We start from the raw sequence: 20,116 nt of genomic DNA, 5'->3' as shown, positions 1-20,116 counted from the left end.
ACAATTTTAGAGGAGAGACTAGTTACTTGGTGCTTGTACTTTCAGAGGTCTCAGTCCATAGATGGCTGATTTGACTGATCTGCTTGAGGTGAGGCAGAGCATCATGAGTGAAAATGTATGGAGAAGAAAGCAGCTCAGGACATAATGACCAGGAAGCAGAGAGAGTTTTGCTCAGGAGGAATAAAATATAAACCCCACAGGCATGCTCCCATTGACCTACTTCTTCTAGTCACATGCTAATTGCCCACAATAACTGCCCAGTTAATCCATTTCAGTGAATTAATGCACTCATTATGTTAAGGCTCTCATAACTCTTCATCTTTAAACTTTCTTGGACTGTCTCACACTTTCGCTCTTGGGGGACACCTCCTATCTAAGTCATAACAGACCTAACTAGGGAGACAGTAATATCTCATTATGGTTTTGATTTGCAAATCCTAAACTTTGGCCATTTGTTAACTCTTCTATTTAAAAATGTCTATTCAGATCACTTGTCCATTTTTAAATTAGTTTTTTGTTTTTTTAACTGAAAGTTTTATGAATATTCCATATGCATTTGAAGATTTAATTTGTGTTATTAGAGTATATTCTAAATAAATTCATAAGTCAGATCTACCTTATAATGCAGATCTACCTTATTAATTACGGTCATGTGTACTTAACTATGAGGACTTGTTTCAAGAAGTGGGTCATTAGGAAATTTTGTCATCATGAGAGCATCTTAGAATGTACTTAATGCAAACAAACAAAGATAGTTGGGACACTGCTAAGTAATAAAATCTTTTGGGATCACTATTATGTGTGCAGTCCATCATTGATGGAAACATTATTATGTAACATAACTGTCAAGTTATTGATTTTTTTTTTATATTATGACCTTTCTTGAACTACAAGTGATGTATTGAAGTCTCTTGTTAGTAGTATTTCTATTTCTTGATTTCCTGTAGTTTTTCCTTTATATAAATAGTTGCTATGTTTATCTGATACTAGATAATATAGTCATGTCTTGTGTTCTTTTCTTGTTTTCTTCTTTGTCTAAATTTTTTGGAACAACTTCTCAATACTTGCTTCCTAATTGTTCCTAATTGCATGATATATTTTGTATTTTCTAAACCCTTCTTTTATGGTTTAGATATGAGGTGTCCCTCAGAAGCTCATGTATGAGACAAAGAAAGAAACTGATTGGGTTAATGAGAGCCTTAACCTAATCAGCTCATTAATTCACTTGCATGATTGAAATGGGTGGTAATTCTTGGTAGGTAGGATATAGCTGGAAGAAGTAGGTCACTGAGGGAATACGTAACATTTTCTGAATTTAAAATACTACTCTTACTTGCTTTGCATATTGTTCTTAAGAAAATTAACTCTTAAAATTGTTTTCTTGTGACTTCCTTAGTAGCAAGATAATTTCTTACTGTGGTAAGAGTTATTCTTTTCTTTTTTTTGTTTTTTTGTTTTTTTTTTTTTTAAGAGAAACGGAAGAGACAGATGAGGAGAGAGAGAGAGAGAGAGAGAATTTTAATATTTATTATTTTTTTAGTTATCCGCAGACACAACATCTTTGTTTGTATGTGGTGCTGAGGATCGAACCCGGGCCGCACGCATGCCAGGCGAGCGCGCTACCGTTTGAGCCACATCCCCAGCCCAGAGTTATTCTTTTCTAAAAATTAAGATTTTAATTAATGTCAACTTTCTTAAGACATGGGAAGAAATTTAAATCATAACAAATATAAGCTCCTAACTGAAATTTTTGTTTTTTTATTCTTCAACAGGAATTAAAACCTGATATGGTAACTAAATCTGCTCTTGGCGATGATATTGACTTTGAAAAAATCTGCAAGAAGGTATATCTGTAGTGGATGGCATTTGTTTATGAAAAGCTCTTTATTTTATGCTTACTTTTGCATGTCATGTATTCATTGAATAGAAGATCTATCAACTATTAGTATATGGTGACTTTCTCACTGAGTTTCAGTATCACCACTGAAAGGATTTTTAAGGGAATTTAACTGTTTCACTTTGCTGTAATGTCACACTTGCAAAGTCCTTAATACAGCATTTCATGTTTTGTAGAATAATTATTCTGTTAACCTATTAGTTACAAGTAGGAATCTATTTTTTTAAATTTATAAATCATTTTCGTGAATATCTCATGTAATTTCTGCACCTACCTTGTAAAACTTTTATTTTGCCCTCTTTTTACAAATGAGGACAGTGGAGCTCAAAAATGAGTTAAATGAGCTGATTAAGGTTAAATTCCTCTATTACGTGGCACAGTTAGTGCTTTTATCCATTTGGATTTGTCACTGCTGTTTGGACTTGTCACTCTTGCTTCTTCCTTACTATTTCCCCTTTTTTTTCTACCAACTTTGCTAATACCTATACTAGACAGTTCACCTTGAGAACAGATTTTGTATTAATTGAATTTTTTTCTCTCTGCTTTTCATTTTTTTAATGTGATTTTTGCTCTAACCTACACTTCTTTCTATCTCCTATTGATTTTACATTATAAATTAATCAGTTATACTATATTATTTGTATAAACACTGTGTACAATAAGTAATGCCAAGAATTAAATATTTAGCTTAAAACTAAGTAAAATCTAGATGTATTTGGATGGTTTAAACTTTCCTTACAGTTCATCAGTATTTTAAGCCAATTCATTTATTGCCTTAGTTTTAAATACAACCATATGTTTAATTAAAAGAGAACACTATCTCCTAAGACAAGATCCATAGTAATAATCTTTTCCATTTCGATACTTTGTACTCTTGATTTTCTTCATTTCTTCCTGTCATATTATTGTCTCCCTATGGTTATTAAAAGAGCCTTTTTTTTTTTTTAGCTCTTTTCTTATTAGAGGAAGGCTCATCTTGGCCTCTGCTTATCTAGAATTCTTCATAAGTACATGAGTTCAACATCATTTTCAAGTTTTTTCATTGTTGTTTTACTTTCTTTTAAGGTAATTGTTCTTCCTTAGCTGTCTATAGGACATATACATTCTGTGATGTGAAATCTTTAAATTTAGAGATTAGTCCACTCCAGGAAATAGGATCCAAGGAAGATGAATTAGGACTTAATATATTTTCACCATTAATTTGTTGTTTATATCTTTAAATAAAACCTGGAATTGAAATAGACCTGCCTTATTATTAAAAGCACTCTTACTAGCATTTTACCTCTACCAGTTAATCCGCAGTCACTTGTTGTGTGCAACATTTCCAAGGATTAATTTTACACATAGGAGATATTTTTAGACTGTTGTTTACATTCAGAGGTACATTTTCAAAGTTGAATACCAAATACTTTTTGTGCTCACAATAAATACCCATGTGCCAAAATAAAATTTTCCCATTAAAAAATGAAGTGTTTTCCACTTTTTTATGTAATTTATTTGAAATGGAAGAAACTGTGGAGGTGTGTAAAAACCACAATTTCCTGAGAATTTTCCATAGCAAACATTGTGTCCATTTTAAATAAGGAAAACTGTGGTTTCCTTCATCCTCCAAATATTATGAAGATTTTTTTCATGCAGGTGTAAAAACTTTTTGTTCTTAGAGTCTACTCAGTAGCCTGCTAAGCTTCAAATTTTTTTTCTTTAAATTTAATATGTATCACTCTTATTTATTTTCCACAACATTTCTCTCTCTCAAATGAAATTTATCATATTCTGCCTTGGGTAAGACATTTGGGTATTTATCTTAGCTTTTTAAATTAGAGCAACATTGTGAGCCTCAAAAGATGGATTTTGTGTCTTCACATGTAGGATGATGCCTTCACATAATAATGGCTCAGTAAAATTAAAGAAGGAGGTAGTGAGAAAGGAAAGAAGATGGATTGCCCTACTCATTCTTTTGAGTTCCTGGTGGCAATCAAGATGCAGGCAGACATTATCTCAATACAGCAGACACAAAACTCTGCCAAAAGAAGAAATATGTATCTACTTGCTTCACTGGTTTTTTTTTTAATATTTATATTTCATTTCTTTCCAGAAATTTGAAAGATTCTTGACACACAATTTAGTGTTAAAAAGCATTTGGATTGAGTCACAAATGAAAGTTATCTTCAGTCTTTTTAGAAAAAAAAAAAAATTGTTAGGAATATTAGACTGAATTCAGAAGCCTGAGATTTTGAGTTCTGGATTGTTAGTCAATTGATGAATAAAATGTTTGACCTTTAGCTCTTGTTAGAATTTGAGCTTCAAAAATTCAATGAAGGGCTTTCTAAAAACAAATTTTTAAAAATAAAATTAAAGGGGCTGGGATTGTGGCTCAGCCTAGAGCACTAGCCTAGCACATGTGAGGCCCTGGGTTTGATCCTCAGCACCACAAAAAAAACATTTTAAAAAGTGTATAATATTTTATTGGTCTTTTAATAACAGAAAATTTAATCATTCCTATCTATAAAAACTAATGTTTAAGTCAAGAAATTTTTCCAATTGCACTGTTTTTCCTACTCCCCAAAAAACAAATATGAATAAATAAAAATAGCTAGTAGTTAAATATATATACAGAGGAGAGATAGATAGATAGATTGATCCTCTACAATGAATTCTGATGTTTCTGAATGCCTTGATTAAATAATTTTCAATTCAAAGAAAACTTCAATTATCATTATTTTAATTTATTATATAATTTTTAATTGTTTTAATTTGTTATAATAATATATAATTATATATAACAATTATAAATTTATATAATAAATAATTATAAATTAATACCCAAACATAATTTGACCTTTTCCTTCTAGGCTGACAACTTAAAAGAACTCCAGAAGCCGTTTACTTTCAACCCATTGTTCTTAAGCAGTATTATATTCCTACCTATGCAACAGTGAAATTTTAGCCAATGTTAAGGACATGGGTACTACAGCATATTGTAAAGTGGATTGTCCATTTATAGACCAGAGACACAAAATGTCTTTTCAGGTATAGAGTTTTTACAAGAAGTCTTACGCTAACACCTTTTCCTTTTCCTGAATAAGCCACATTTTCCTCAATTATTAGCTAATGAGCTAAAATACATACAGCATCAGGATGTTTTATGTCCTCATTTAAAGTACTTATTAATACAATAATTAATACTTTGCAGTTATCATGAACTATTCTTTTTCTTTTAAAACAAAAATTACACGTGACTGTACAACATAGGTTGTGGTATTCAGAGTTCTTCATAACTGCTCAATTTCATATGCAAACATAAGTTGCAGACCTAAAGTTCTTAGTTCGCTGAACTCAGTACTGCTGCAATTGACTGTGCAGTTCCAATTTGATGACTACAGCATGAGTAGCAGTTCTGGAATTACACAACACAATGCCTCTTTTCAAATCATTCTACCTTTTTATTAATTTGATATTCTTCCCCAAATAAGCCCCCACTCAAAGTTGCAGCCTGAAAACACAAATTATGTTTGAGTATTAACTTTAATGCTATTATTATTATTATAATTCTATAATAGAGGGAAACATTTAAAAGAAATTAGAAGAAAACCCTCCTTCATTTACATAATTATATAATTGTAAATATTACTGTAGAGACTTTTAAAAAAAGAATTTACTGAAATCATATTACTAAATCACAGTTACCATCTGGGACAATTTTCTGGGGCAGAGAAATAAAATGTGTTGAATAAATTTAAAAATAATATGATTAATAAAATAATACCCCTAGTTTACACTAGACAATCAATTCTATAGCTTTTATAACCACCATGAAAAGATATAGCTATCTCTAGAAAGGAAAATACCTAGCTCAGCAAAGATGTTAGCACTTTGTTAAAGCAGGGATTTGAGAGTGGCAATAGTTTTTGAACAATCGGTTATGAATACATTTTAATTAAGATTTCTTTAGGATTCTTAGAATTTCTTATATAAAATGTATGAGATTAATTTACATAATGATAACAGGTGCTTTCTAACTTATTTGTTTTTTAAAGACACTGATATTCAAATATTACAGATTATCTTTGAAGTGAATTTAGCTTCAAGGGGGAAATACATTGAAATAAGCAGTCAAATATAACAGCTTCTCCTGGAGTGTCCTCTTTTCCCTTATAATGTGAAGGGTAATTTCCTGGGAAATGTATAACATTTATCAGCACTAATTGTTTTGTTGTTGTTGTTGTTGTTGTTCTTGTTCTTGTTTTTATGTTTAAATCTTCTGGGATTAATCCCGAGATTAAATTTACTTCTTCTACTCGGAATATCACTTCTTCTGTTTCTATAATGCAAAAATCTCAAAGAATGCCACCATTCTGGATGCACATTTAGTTCTCTAACATGTTGATTGGCTTTGGCAACAAAGGTCTATTATAGCAGAGCTTTTATTTTAAACCTTAGGGTTTACTGAAAAGCTAAAAAGTTTTTTCCTTTTTTCCTTGATACACAAGATTCAACTTTCTTGGATTTAGAGCAGCTGTCACTAAAGCTGGTTTTTTATACTATAGTCTCATTTTAATTTTCTTTGCAAATATTTTTACCAAATAAGGTCACATTTTGAGTTTCCAGGTGGACATGAATTTTGTGGGGACACTTCAGCTTCAGTCAAGGAGACAATTAGCAGGTTGTCGTAGCACAGGATTGACACCAGATAAAATTTAAATAACTTATTTTTTGACTTAACATTATTCAGCTAAGTACTCCAAAGAGAACATAACTTTAAACTGCCATTATCCTGCTTTTGTTTAGGTGTTCATATGTTTATATCACTGGGGGAGAAAAGCCAATATATTTGGCTAAAACAATGAAGGATAACTTTAGGACAAACACATTTGAAGCTTGTAGCTCTAGTTTCACATAATGATGAAATTTAATCACTGGCTTTATTGTTTATTTAGTACCTGCTCTTGTAGACACTGTTAAGTCACCAGATCTACACCATATTTCGTAGGTATGAATGTATTTGCAATGGCATACAGTGTTAAGTGCTGTGAAGTAAATAGTGATGGAAAATATTTTGCTAGTTGAGATGGCTTTGGAACGTGAACCTGAATACAATGAAATGAACAGCCATTTATGTATTTGTGAGTAGAACATTCCAGGTAGAGAGGAGTTTGCAATGAAATGGCTTAAGCATTATCTGTGAGAGCAAAATCCAAAGGAGACCAATTCACTATGGGCTTATTAACTTGGATCACATGAGAGATACTGGTGATTCTGTCAAAGGCAGAAAGAGTAAAAATGTTGAGAGGTGATTGGTTTTGGATATATTTTGCAGATAGAGTCACAAGGTTTGCTAAAGGATTTATTGTGAGATGTGAGGGAAGAAGAAATATGGTGAAAGAATCCTTAGTTTTAGGGCTGAGCACCAGAAAAATAGAAAGTTCAATAAGATGGCAAAAACGATAGGAGAAGGGGTTTATTTGGAAAAGAAAATCAAAGAGTTCTGTCTTGATATATCAAGTAAATGTATCAAGTAGGTAGTTAAATATATGAATCTGAGCTCAAGTTAGAGTTGGAGGTAGAAATTTGGAAGTTGTTGGTTCACATAAGATATTTAAAGCAATTAACCAATAGTATGAATTTTCTAAATTAATAAGACAACAGTATATATATGATCTTTTTAAATTCAGTCATCATCAGATTTTTATCAAGGTTGACTTTAAATTAGGCAATGTTTTAAATTCTAAGAATACAGTGGTGATACTGACTTTCAAAATATGAATATATAATATTGGTAATTCCTAGGTGTCTATTTCACATTTGATGAGGAGTACAATTCTGAAAACATTGTTTCCAAAATTTATTCAATTTTCAGATATTTGTTGCGTTATCTACATTTCCAGATATTTATCTGGAGTAGTCCATGTTCCAAAAATAATAATTATAATAAGTAAATAGTACTTTCTATTGATTACATTATCATTTTAATTGTTCCAAAGTAATAATATTTTTTGTCAGCATGATGTGTACCTTTAGCATAGATAACTTATCTATTAAGATTATTAACTAAATTGTTTCCTAATTTTAAAAGATTTGATTTTATTCACATTGAGTGGTGCCAGTGATTTTATTCCCATATATGTATTTTTTTCAATTTGCAGCCAGATTCTACAGCATCTGAAAGAGCAGTTGCCAGATTAGCAGTACACCCTCTTCTGAAGAAAAAAATAGATGTGCTTAAAGGTATGAATGAAATGATTTAACTCTTGAGTATTTTATAATATAAGCATAAGTTTCTTTCAAATATTTAAAAATGTGGAAGGTACCTGCAAATATAAAAAGTATCTGATTCTGAAGAAAAACTGAATCTATTTTTTTTAAATTTTAATATAATATACATATTATGTATATGTGTATTATATTCAGTGCATTTAAATATAACATACATGATCAAGTTGAATATATTTGGTGTTCTAAATGCTGATTAAACTCATAATATTTTTGATTTAGCCATTTCACATAATATTTATATGCATTATAAAATATAGAGAATTAAATACTTTTGCCACAGGTTAGATGAGATGTATTTTTGTTTGAAAGCACAGTTGAAAGTATTTAATGCATTATGAACACAGAAATTAAAGTCGCCATTTTCCTTTATTTATATTCAGTGACATTTTTACTGTTCTTTGTAACTCCAACATATGAAGAAAGGGTGATTCTTCTTTTATTTGGCAGTTTAGAAATGGATGCATCTGAGCCTGTCATGAGTTAGATTTTTAAGAAATCAAAAGATTTTTTGTTAATTATCTCGTTTAAATATTTCATTATAAATTCAAGTTTTCCTCTTAAATGTTTCCAAATAATTTAAAAATTTCTGTCCTAAAACAGTGATGTTTTATATGTTTCAATGCTGAAATAAGTCATGTACTGTTTTTCTTGCAGCTGCTGTCCAAGCCTTTAAAGATGCAAGACAAAATGCTACCAAAGTTGACTCATCAAAGAATACTTCAGAAGAAAATCATTATAAAGACACTTTGTGTTCAAATGATGATGCAAGGAAATTACAGCCTGAAGAAACTATCACCAGTGAGCAGAAAGTGAAAGAAGCCAAAATACAGGCAAAGAAACCAACAAATAATTCAAAGGAAAAAATAGCCAAGGTAGAACATGGATCCAAAGCAGTAAACATTACAGAGTCTCTGTCAAAGCCTTTGGGAGAGGATTCTGTAGTTCTTTGTCAACCTGAGTACACACCTGCTGAAACAAAAATGAAAACATTAAGTCAAACAAAAATAATGAAGGGGTCTGATAGCTCAGTTGATGGTAACAGTGATAGCGAAGAAGAATTACATGAAGAGGAAAAGGTGTATTTTGATGACAGCACAGAAGAAAGGTTCTACAAACAGTCTTCCATGTCCGAGGATAGTGATAGCGGTGATGACTTTTTCATTGGGAAAGCCAGGCGGACACGAAGGAAAGAAAGTAGTTGCCATTCTGCAGCTAAGGAACAAAAACCCCTCCAATTTTTACCCAAGGAAGAGACTCATGAAACCCATTTGAATGTAAGAAATGACAAAAACAGGCCAAGTACAGAAGCCAGGAAGTTAGAATCCGTGTTTTTCCATTCTTTGTCTGGATCTAAAACCTCTAGAAGGTAAGGTTATTTTTTATTCTGAAATAATTATTAGTACTTATTTTTTTAATTAGAACTTTATAGTTATACATTGTAGTTGGGTTCATCCTGAACTCACACATGCATGGAAATTGATATCAGTTTATGGCACATGCATGCACACGCGCATGTGTACACACACACACACACACACACACACCCAGCCACCGCCCTTTTCTGTCCTATCCCTCCTTCCCTCTCCAATTTTCCTTCCTCTACTTGACTTCCTTTCACTCATCCATTAGTGTATTTGATTGTTTCTTTGTATTAGCCTATCCTTCCTTCCTCCTTCTCTTTGTTTTGCTCTAACTTCCATATGTGAGAGAAAACATTCAGTTGAGTTTCTGAGTTTGGCGTATTTCACTTGGCATGATATTTTCTGTTTCTATCCATTTACCAGCAAATACTGTAATTTCATTCTTTTTTTTAATATTTATTTTTTAGTTATAGGTGGACACAGATTAGTGCACCAATAAATTATTTTTATGTGGTGCTGAGGATTGAGCCCAGTGCCTCATGCATGCTAGGCAAGCACTCTACCTCTGAGCCACAACCCCAGCCCCTGTAATTTCATTCTTTTTGATGGCTAAGTATAACTCCATAGTGTGTGTGTGTTTGTGTACACATATATCCCAATTTCTTAATTCATTCATCTATTAATGGGCGTTTGGTTTGATTCCATAGTTTAGCTATTGTGCATTGTGCATCTGTAAACATTGAGGTGACTGTATAGCTGTAGTATGCTGACTTTAGATCTTTTAGGAATATACCAAGTGCGATAGTTGGGTCTTATGGTAATTCTGTTCCTAGTTTTTCGAGGAATCTCTATACTGCTTTCCAGAGTGGTTATGCTAATCTGCACCAACTATGTACAAATGTTTCTTTTTCCCGCAACCTCACTAGCACTTATTATTATTCATTCTTGATCATTGACATTCTGAACTGGAATAAGATGAAACTTTATTAGTTTTGATTTGCATTCTCCTGATTGCTGTAGATGTTGAACATTTTTTCATTTATTTTGTTGGCCATTTGTGTTTCTTCTTTTGAGAAGTTTCTGTTCAATTCTTTGTCCATTTATTGGTTGAGTTATTTGGTTTTTTGGCATTAACTTTTCTGAGTTCTGTATATTCTGGTTATTAGTCCCCTATGGGAGTGGTAGCTGGCCAAGATTTTTCCCCCATTCTGTAGGCTTTTTTTTCACTCTCATATCTGATAGGATATGTGGGATTAATGTTGTTGTTTTGCTAAGATTTGCTTTGTGGTCTAGGATGTGACCTATTCCTTTGCTGTACAAATATGTTTTAATTTGAAGGCATCCCGCTTAGTGATTCTTGGTTTTATTTCTTGCACTTTGGAGGTCTTAAGGAAGTTAGTACCAGCACCTACATGATGAAGTGTTGATCATTCTTATGTTTTCTTCTAGCAGTTGTGAAGTTTCTGGTGGAACTCCTAAGTTTTTCATCCATTTCAGTTTGAGTTTTGTTGGGAGGGAGGGTCTGTTTTCATTTTTATACATAAATCTATCCTGTTTTCCCAGCACCATTTTTTAAAAGATGGCTAAAAGTATGTGTATTTGTCTCTCTGTCTTCTATTCTATTCCATTGTTCTTCATGTCTGTTTTGATGCCAATACAATGCTGATTTTTGTTACAACATCTATGTAGTATAATTTCACATCAGGTACTGTGATGCCTCCTGCTTCGCTTTTCTTGCTTATTATTGCTTAGGCTACTCTGATTCTCTTACTCTTCCAATTAAGAATTTGTTTGTTCTAATCCCATGAAGAATATTATGGGGATTGCAGTGAATCTGTGTATTGCTTTTGGTAGTATGACCTCTTTGACCATACAAAGGCCTTTTTCTGCCTCTATTGAGATGATCATGTGATTTTTATCCATAATTTGTTTAAGTGATGAATTACATTTATTAATTTGCATATATTGAACCAACCTTGCATCCCTGGAATGAAAACAACTTGATCATGATGTATTATCTTTTTGATGTTTTTTTGAATGCAGTTTGCTAATATTTTATTAAGTATTTTGCATCTATGTTCATCATTGATCTGTAATTTTGTTTCCTGTTGCATCTTGTATAATTTTGGTATCAGGGTTATAATAGCTTCATTAAATGTATTTGGGTGTGTTCCCTCCCATTTTCATAGAATAATTTGGGAAAGACTGGTGTTAGGTCTTCTGTAAAGGTTTGGTAGAACTCAGCTGAGAATCCATCAGGTCCTGGGCTTTGCTTTTTTGGAAGGCTTTTAATTTCTATTTTATTATTTAATATTGGTCTGTTTATATTTTCTGTATCTTCTGATTCAATTTGGGCAGGTCATATGTGTCTCGAAATTGGTCAGTGCTTTTCAGATTTTCCAGTTTATTGTAGTATAAATTTTCAAAATAGGTTTTGATAATCCTTTGGATTTCAGAAGGGTCTGTGGTGATAAACAGTCTGTTTTCATCTCTGATTTTGTTGATTTGCTTCTTCTCACTCTTTCTTTTGGTTAGTTTGGCTAAGAGTTTTTCAATCTTATTTATATTTTTAAGGAACCAACTCATTTGATTTTTGACTCTGGTCTTAATTATTTCCTGCCTTTTCCTGGTTTGGAAATTACTTTGTTCTTAAGGACTTGAAGTGGACCATAAACTTACTTATTTGGGATCTAATTCTTTTAATGTAAGCACTCAGTGCCATCAGTTTTCCTCCTAGAGCTGCTTTCATTACTGTCCCAGAGATTTTGATACATTGTATCTATGTACTTATTCATTTCTGAGAATTTTTGATTTCTAGTCTCCTTTCTTCTTTGATCTAGTCTTCATTTAAATGAGTGTTGTTTGATCTCCATGTGTCCAAGTAGTTTCTATTATTTTTCTTGCTGTTGATCTCTTGCTTCATTCCATTATGATCTGATAGGATATGTGGGATTAATGTTGTTGTTTTGCTAAGATTTGCTTTGTGGTCTAGGATGTGACCTATTTTGAAAAAAGTTTCATGTACAGCTGAGAAGGTGAATTCAGCTGTTTTGGGGTAGAATATTATGTAGCTATTCATTAGGTCCATTTGATTTATATTGTTTAGGTTGGAGATATCTGTATTGATTTTTATGTTTTAATGACCTGTCTGTTGGTGATGGGTGTGTTGAAATCACCCAGTATTGTATTGGGGTCTTTGTAGACTTAATGTCATGTAACTGGGTATGTTGACATTTGGGACATAAATGTGTACTATTATCTTCTTGTTGGATTATTCCCTTGATTAGGACTAGGATATAGTAGCCTTCTTGTCTCTTCTAATTAATATTTGCCTGAAATCTACTTTGTCACCTAAGAGACTAGCTATTCCTGCTTATTTTCTTCATCCTTATGTATGGAATATATGTTGCCATCCTAGTACCTTCAGCCTGTGGATGTCTTTGCCTATAAGATGAACCTCTTATAGACAGCATATTGTTATTGTTAGATCTTGTTTTCTGATCCATTCTCCTACCTGTGTCTTTTATTTGGAGAGTTGAAATCACTAACATTCAGCATTAGTGTAGATTTGTGTTTGTGATTTTCTTCCATTTTGTTTTTTTGTTTGTTTGTTTTTGCTATATTTTATCCTGTTTTAATTCTCATTTAGTGGATTATTTGTCTATTGAACTTTCTGTGTTTTGGAGCTTTGGAAATTGATTTTCAGGTCCTTTTTTGCAGTTTGTCTAAGTATTCTTTGTAGTGTTGGATTGGTACTCATGAATTCTTTTAGTTTATTCTTGTCATGGAAAGTTTTTATTTCCCCCTTTTAATTTGAAACTGAGCTTTGCTTGGTATAGTAACTTTGCTGGCAGTTGTTTTCCTTTTAGGGTTTGGAATATCTCATTCCATGCCCTCCTTGATTTTAGCATCTGAGCTATGAAATTGAAAGTGAGCCTTATTGGTTTGCCTCTAAATGTGGCCTGGTGTTTCTCTCTTGCAGCTTTTAATATTCTTTCCTTATTTTCTGTATTAGGCATTTTGATTATGATATATCTTGGTAAGCTTCTTATTTGGGGTCCTGTAAGCCTCCTTTATGTGGATGTTTATCTCATTTCTGATATGGGAAAAGTTTTCTGTAACTATCTCATTGAAAATGTTCTTTGTGCCTTCAGTTTGTGTTTCCATATTCTTTTCTATCCCAGTGAGTCTCAGGTTTGGTCTTTTAAAGTTGTCCCAAAGTTCTTGTGTATTCTAGTCATGTTCTATAACTTTTTTCCCTTTATTTTACTCAAGACCATATACCCTGTCTTGAAGTTCTGTCTTCAGAAGGGCTGAGGTTCTGTTTTCTTATCTGTTAGTGATGCCTTCAATTGAATTTTTACTTTCTAGAAGTTCTGCTTGGTTTCTTTTTACTGTTTCTGTTTCTTTTTTAAAATGGTCTTTCATATTTGTAATTGTTCTCCTAATTCCTTTCTTAGATCTTCTTTTATTCGTTGAACATTTCAATAATCAGTTTTTTATAATCTACCTGTAGGCTTTGTCTGCCTCATTATCAGTGGGATCCTTTGTTGGGGCATTATGAAATTTGGGGGAAGATTTGTTTCCCTGTTTTCTTAGGTTTTCAGAAGTCTTGGACTGGTGCATTGATTGAGGCAATTTCTTTACCTCTTCCTTTGGGCGTGTCCTTCAGTGTGTAATTACTTTATTTGTTCTGAGACTTATCTGTGTTTTTGATGTATGCATAGATACCAAATGCTGGGACCTGAGTTCCCTCTCTGATTGTTCCTCCTTGGGTCTTTGTTGTTGGTTTGAGGCTTTTTGTCTCCTCACTTGAATTAGGGTAATGTGAGAGAATGTTTAGTTCAACTGCAGTCTTTATACATTTGAACTTTAAATGTCACATTAGGTTCCCAACACCTCACAGAGTGGGGCAAAATAAACAGTAGTACCAATCATTGCAAACAACAAACAATACATTGTTAAATTTGCCACCATTAAAGAATAATGGTAACAACCATGAACTAGAACTGGCTTTACAGCAAATAGCAGGTATCAACTATATCATTCACAGCAGTAATGATTATATGACCATTAATGATAGGTACAGGAATTAAATAGACCAATTAGTTCTGAAAGATGGCAGAAATATAGTTATTTAGGGGAAAAGGAAATGTGTCAGGAAGTTAGTAAAGACTACGTTTTCAAAAGTGAACAGAGAATTCAGAAGAGATGTAGGAACTGACGTTTATACGAAGGAGGGGAAAAATAGAGGCAGCAGTGTATTGGGAAAGAGAGAACAAAAGAATTTGGCAGTTAACAGGAGAAGAAAGAAATAAACAAATGCAAATAATACAAAACCAAATAAAAATATACAATCCAATAAACCCAAACCCTCAAAATATAATGCTAGTAAAAATAATTACATTTAAAAATGAGAGAAAAAGAAATAAGTGTATGTTTATATATTCCTTATGCAGTCAACACAGCCAGAATTCCACACACACATATATACTCACACATACACAGAAAGAATTTAAAAAATAATATAAAAATTTTTATTTATGTTTTAAAATGAAGGAACCTTCTTAACTGAGGTAGTCAAAATAGTTGACCAGACTGGGTGGTCACTGCATACATCCATCAGTCTTTCTAATTCTTCTTGAATTATGTACTGATAGAGCAAGGGTTAGGGGATTTTAATCCCTTCCTGTTTTTGCATTGCTCTTTGAGCTGCTGCTAGTTGGAATGGACAAAGATTGACGCTGTTTGATACAAGACTCAGCTTCCCTTCTCGCCAGTTTGAGGTGGGATGGATTAGGAAGTATTAACACTTGGAGTTTTATCCATTTGGACCAGTTCACAGTGGTGCACTCCCAGAGTTCTGCTTCTGCAGCATTCTGTAAGAAGAGTTCCAGCAGGTGGGGCTGAGGTCTAATCAGGCCTCAGGAGCTTTGTTGGGTGGTCCCTGCTTTAGAGAGACTGAATCAACCTACTCCTAGGGCTAGACAGTAGCTGATCTCTTCTTTGGGTCCGGTTCTCAGAAGCCTCCCAAGAAATCCACTCGTGGGGCAGAGGGCCAATGCTTCACTCACTGCTGCCCAGGAGCATGGTCTTCCTGGGCTTAGACCCTGAGTGTATTCATCACCACCCACAGGACCCTCCACCCCACCCCATCACCCCACTCAAATGCATCAGCCTGCTTCAGCAACACAAAGGAAAAGCAAGTTGGACTCCCTTTTGCCCTTCCATATGGAATCCCCCCGAGATATAGTAGTCTACTCTGTCCTGTTTCATGTTCTATTACACCCAGCCTAGGCCCCTCCATAGGCACCTGCCAGGATATTCTGGCTGCAGTTTTTTGTTTTTTTCCTGATCCCCCTGGTCCAGTAGTCACGGCAGCCCCACACTCACCCCAGATGGCTCTGCCTCATCTCTCTGTGGCCAGTTAAGATACATAATGTGCTTTTCGAGTATCAATGTGCAGTGCAGCCTCTGGATCAGTTAAGACTAGGCAACATTTTTTATCTCGGGTTTCTCTGTACCAAGACTTTGAATCCCCCTCCTGCTAGTCTTGGGAAATTGCACTGCAGCTGCTGGTTATCTTTGATGAACTCTTTCTTCTTTATTTATTGTACCCAAATTTCTAAGTCCCTTAAGTGGCTTTGAGTGTACAATATTAAAATTTAGTGAGATCCCACTTTCAGCAACCTTGCTGAGAAGCTGTACATCTACTGCCATGACATAACATGGGATACATCTTCCTTTAGTTCACCATCTTCTGGATTCTAATCCTTACTTTAAAAAATAATAATAAACATCAAATAACAGTGAGGGAAGAGACCATCTCCCATGAATAATTTTAGTTTGTTCACTCCATCCTGTTTTTAGACTTGATTCGCTTTTATAATAGGGTAACAAACAGATACACTCATGGCAATGCCACATTTGTCCAGCTTCATCGTTAAAATTAAATGAGATATTATAGCCAAATAATATGCCTACCTAACTTGTTATTCCTTCAGTTATCAAAATTTTGAAACTTGAAGTTAGTCTTTCATGAAAAACTTTTGAAAATGTTGCACATCTCTCTCTCTATTTAAATAGAACTTTCTGAAAAGAATATGGTATGGTGGGGGATTTGTTGTTTGTGGTTTTTTTGGTGAGGGTTGTTTGTTGCTGTTTTGTTTTGGTTTTTTTGGAACTGGAGATTTAACCCAGGTGTACTTTACCACTGAGCCACATCCTTAACCCTTTTCATTTTTTATTTAGAGACAGGGTCTCAATAAGTTGCTAAGGACATTGCCAAGTTGCTGAGGGTGTGCTCAAACTTGGAATCTTGTTTCAGCCTCTTAAGTCACTGGGATTACAGGCATGTGCCACCTCACCTGGCTTGGTGGATTTTCTTGAAGGCCCAGGACTGCCGTTGTAAACTCATTTTACTGTGTAGTGCTGTTGGGAAACACTTGCCCTACCAGTTGCCCCCAGCTGCTTTTTGTTCGATGATGTCATCTTCATCCCTGCTGTTGACCACTGCTTTTCACAACTGTTCTGTTAAAAATCAATAAGTTCATTTATCTTTCTAACCTAATAGAGTATATCTTCACATTTTAGAGTAAAGTTCAGTTAGCTTCAGTAATAGCTACTTTGTTCAGTAACTGTTATCTTCAGTATATTTATAGTTTAGAGATTATTCTTTAATAAAGATTAGGAAAATGTGATATAAAAATTTTAAAAAGAAGTAAGAATATTGAACAGACACTCAACTACTTTTGGACCCTTGAAAATAATTAAAATATTTACTTACACCCCAGTCCTGCCTCAAAAATGTATATTTTTTTCTTGTTTGAAAATAACATATCACTATCTCTTCCCAAAAAATGTAAATCTTAATTTTTGTTATATTTGTTTTATTTCTCCCTGTAATAAGACTTGGGATTCTTTAAATAGCCCCAAGAGTAGAGGCAAGATAACCAGACTAGAATATTTTTCAGTTATGAACTGAAGGGCCTATAAGGATAGAGAGCATAAAAATCCCTTATGTATCTGTATTTATGTTAGAATCTTGCAAACCTTTGATGTACCTAAAACCTGGGTTCTTTTATTGATTGTTGTGGGATGATTGAGTATGATAGTCCCATGCATAAGTTTTATCATCCATTTTATTATGTTGTCTTCATGAGGATTTAAATAAATCTTTATAAATCATAATGATGTGTTTCTTTTTTAGGGATTATAGAGAACAAGCTCCAAAGAGCAAAACCACCCCAGGTATGTATCAATGTCTACTTGACTTCCAAAATGCAAATGAGCAGTGCTTTACCAAAGTTGAAGAATGAAAAATTATAATTGCTTACTGGCCTCAATGAATTTATGCACCCACATAAATGGAAACTGAACATCTTATAATTATATAATTTTTAATTTTATTGGTTTTTTTTGTTGTTGTTGTTATGTTTTAGCCTTCCATGTTAGCAAGACTGTGTTTCTATTTAAATAAGACAGTACAGCATATATTGGGAGACACTCAATAAACAGCTATCTACAAAGATTAAAAACCATGTTCCAGAATTAATTGTTCATATGAAAATTTTTAACTTCAAATTGGACTTCAGTTAATTTTGAAATATTGTCTTTAAATAAAGCAAAATTTATCCTTTAAAAATTGGTTTGATAAAGGAAAAAATCTGTTTCTTCTGTATGCTATTTAAAAGTAATTTTTTTTTATTATTTTTGCTTTCTTTTCCAAGATTTTCTGGAAAACAAACCTCAGACTGAGAATCTATTTAAAAAGAATGTACCAAAAGGACCTACAAATACAAAGCAGCAGTTACACCTGCCTCTTCATCCTTCTTGGGAAGCAAGCAGGAGGCGTAAAGAACAACAGTCTAAAATTGCTGTGTTTCAGGGGAAAAAAATTACATTTGATGATTGATCGGTACTTCTTTTTGGACTTTCCATCTAAAAGTTATTTTCCTGTCTTTCCCACCCCCTGGGGGGCGGAATTTTTTTTTTAATTTAATAATGTAACTTATTTTACATTATATCTGAGTAAGTCTTATTGAAGGGGTCATAGAATGCCAAGTGAGAGTTCAAGTTATGTTTACATATATCTTTCAGAAATCAAGTACACACTTAAATTAATTTTTAATAATACTCCTTGGATTATTTCTTCTGTAAAAGAATTTGGGAATTATAGTAATGTTAGGATTTCTCATTTGTTCATATCATGAAGTATGTTTCCCTGGTTCAGCTTTTTTTTGTTTGTTTTTTTGTCATGAAAATAAATGTCAAGGTATATTTAAAATAGTAATGAAAAAATTTGAGAACCTCTTAGTTATTTAAAGTAGATTACCTTTGTTAGAAGTTATTCTTTTGAGCAAAACAAAAGTAGTTACTTTATTATGGATGTACAAAAAATAAATTATATAAATAAACATTAATTTTTTATTATACTTATTACTAATGACTTGTCATGTACTTTACTGTTCTAAAATAGTTTTTCAGAATTAATTTGGGGTTTTTAAGTTATATTTTAGTTACTAAGGCAAATTGTTTAAATGTAGCAACAAAACCAAAGGTCATTTTTATATTCATATAAATATTTCTATTAAATCAAGAATGTATACTGTTTACTTATTTACTCTTATAAAAGCTTTTTTTCTTCTTTTTTGGTACCAGAGATTGAAGTCAGGGGCACTCAACCACTGAGCCACATCCCCAGTCCTATTTTGTATTTTATTTAGAGACAGCGTCTCACAGGGTTGCTTAGTGCCTCATCATTGCTGAGGCTGGCTTTGAACTCAGTCCTCCTGTCTCAGCCTCCCGAGCCGCTGGAATTATAAGCATGCTCCGTCCACCTGGTGTAGATTATAATTTATAAGAATAAATTCTAGAAGGAAGAGCATTTCTTCTTATGGCTGAGCAGAGTTAAGAGTGGCTAATTTGTACATTGCAGTACTGTTATTTTAAAAGAAAATAGTTTAAAATATTCCTTCAAATGTTTCACTTTTTGCTACTCTGGAAGAAATGAAAGGTTATTATTTAACTAAACAATGCTTCAATGTTTTGGTTTTTTTTTTTTGGTACTGGGGATATAATCCAAGGGCACTTTACCACTGAGCCACATCCTTAGCCCTTTTTATTTTTTATTTAGAGGCAGGGTCTCACTAAGTTAAATTGCTAAGGGTCTTGCCAAGTTGCTGAGGTTGTGCTCAAACTTATAATCCTCTTGTTTCAGCCTCCCAAGTCACTGGGATTACAGGCATGTGCCACCTCACCTGGCTTGGTAGATTTTCTTGAAGCCTAAATTCCATGTTTCCTGCATGTTAATGCTGTTAATGACAGGGAAGATCATCTGGTTAGCCTGAATTATTTGCCTCAAGAGTAATGTCTTCCAATTTTAAAAGCTTAAGAATTTAGGTAACTAGAACAATGGAATTTAAGACATCATGTAAGAATTCTTTTTTTTTTTTTTTACTTTATTGAGTGCAAAAATTATTTCACTTCTTTTAAATTTTTATTTTAATTTTAGAATGACAAAAAAATAAGTAAAAGAAAAATGTCTTTGTGCCTGCCTACTATAGTTTTTATAAACTGTGAGGTT

The 20,116-nt window shown here is 33.1% G+C and overlaps 1 protein-coding gene across 3 annotated transcripts in view; it reads left to right on the top strand.

The window, feature by feature from the left end:
• Srfbp1 (serum response factor binding protein 1) overlaps nt 1-18,976 on the top strand; it is a 66,794-nt gene extending 47,818 nt beyond the window's left edge. For all 3 annotated transcript variants that reach the window (XM_015486803.2, XM_048811854.1, XM_048811855.1), the window contains 5 exons: nt 1,773-1,844; nt 8,041-8,122; nt 8,825-9,536; nt 17,741-17,781; nt 18,261-18,976. In XM_015486803.2, the coding sequence (XP_015342289.1) occupies nt 1,773-1,844; nt 8,041-8,122; nt 8,825-9,536; nt 17,741-17,781; nt 18,261-18,445 (1,092 nt within the window). In that variant the 3' untranslated portion in view covers nt 18,446-18,976. The remainder of the gene's footprint in view (nt 1-1,772; nt 1,845-8,040; nt 8,123-8,824; nt 9,537-17,740; nt 17,782-18,260) is intronic.
• The last annotated feature ends 1,140 nt before the right edge of the window (nt 18,977-20,116 follow it).

Source organism: Marmota marmota, unplaced genomic scaffold (genome assembly GCF_001458135.2).
Source record: "Marmota marmota marmota unplaced genomic scaffold, marMar, whole genome shotgun sequence".
In the NCBI taxonomy this organism is placed as follows: domain Eukaryota; kingdom Metazoa; phylum Chordata; class Mammalia; order Rodentia; family Sciuridae; genus Marmota; species Marmota marmota.
Note: the sequence above shows the minus strand (reverse complement) of the source record. Positions and strands in the feature narration are given on the sequence as shown.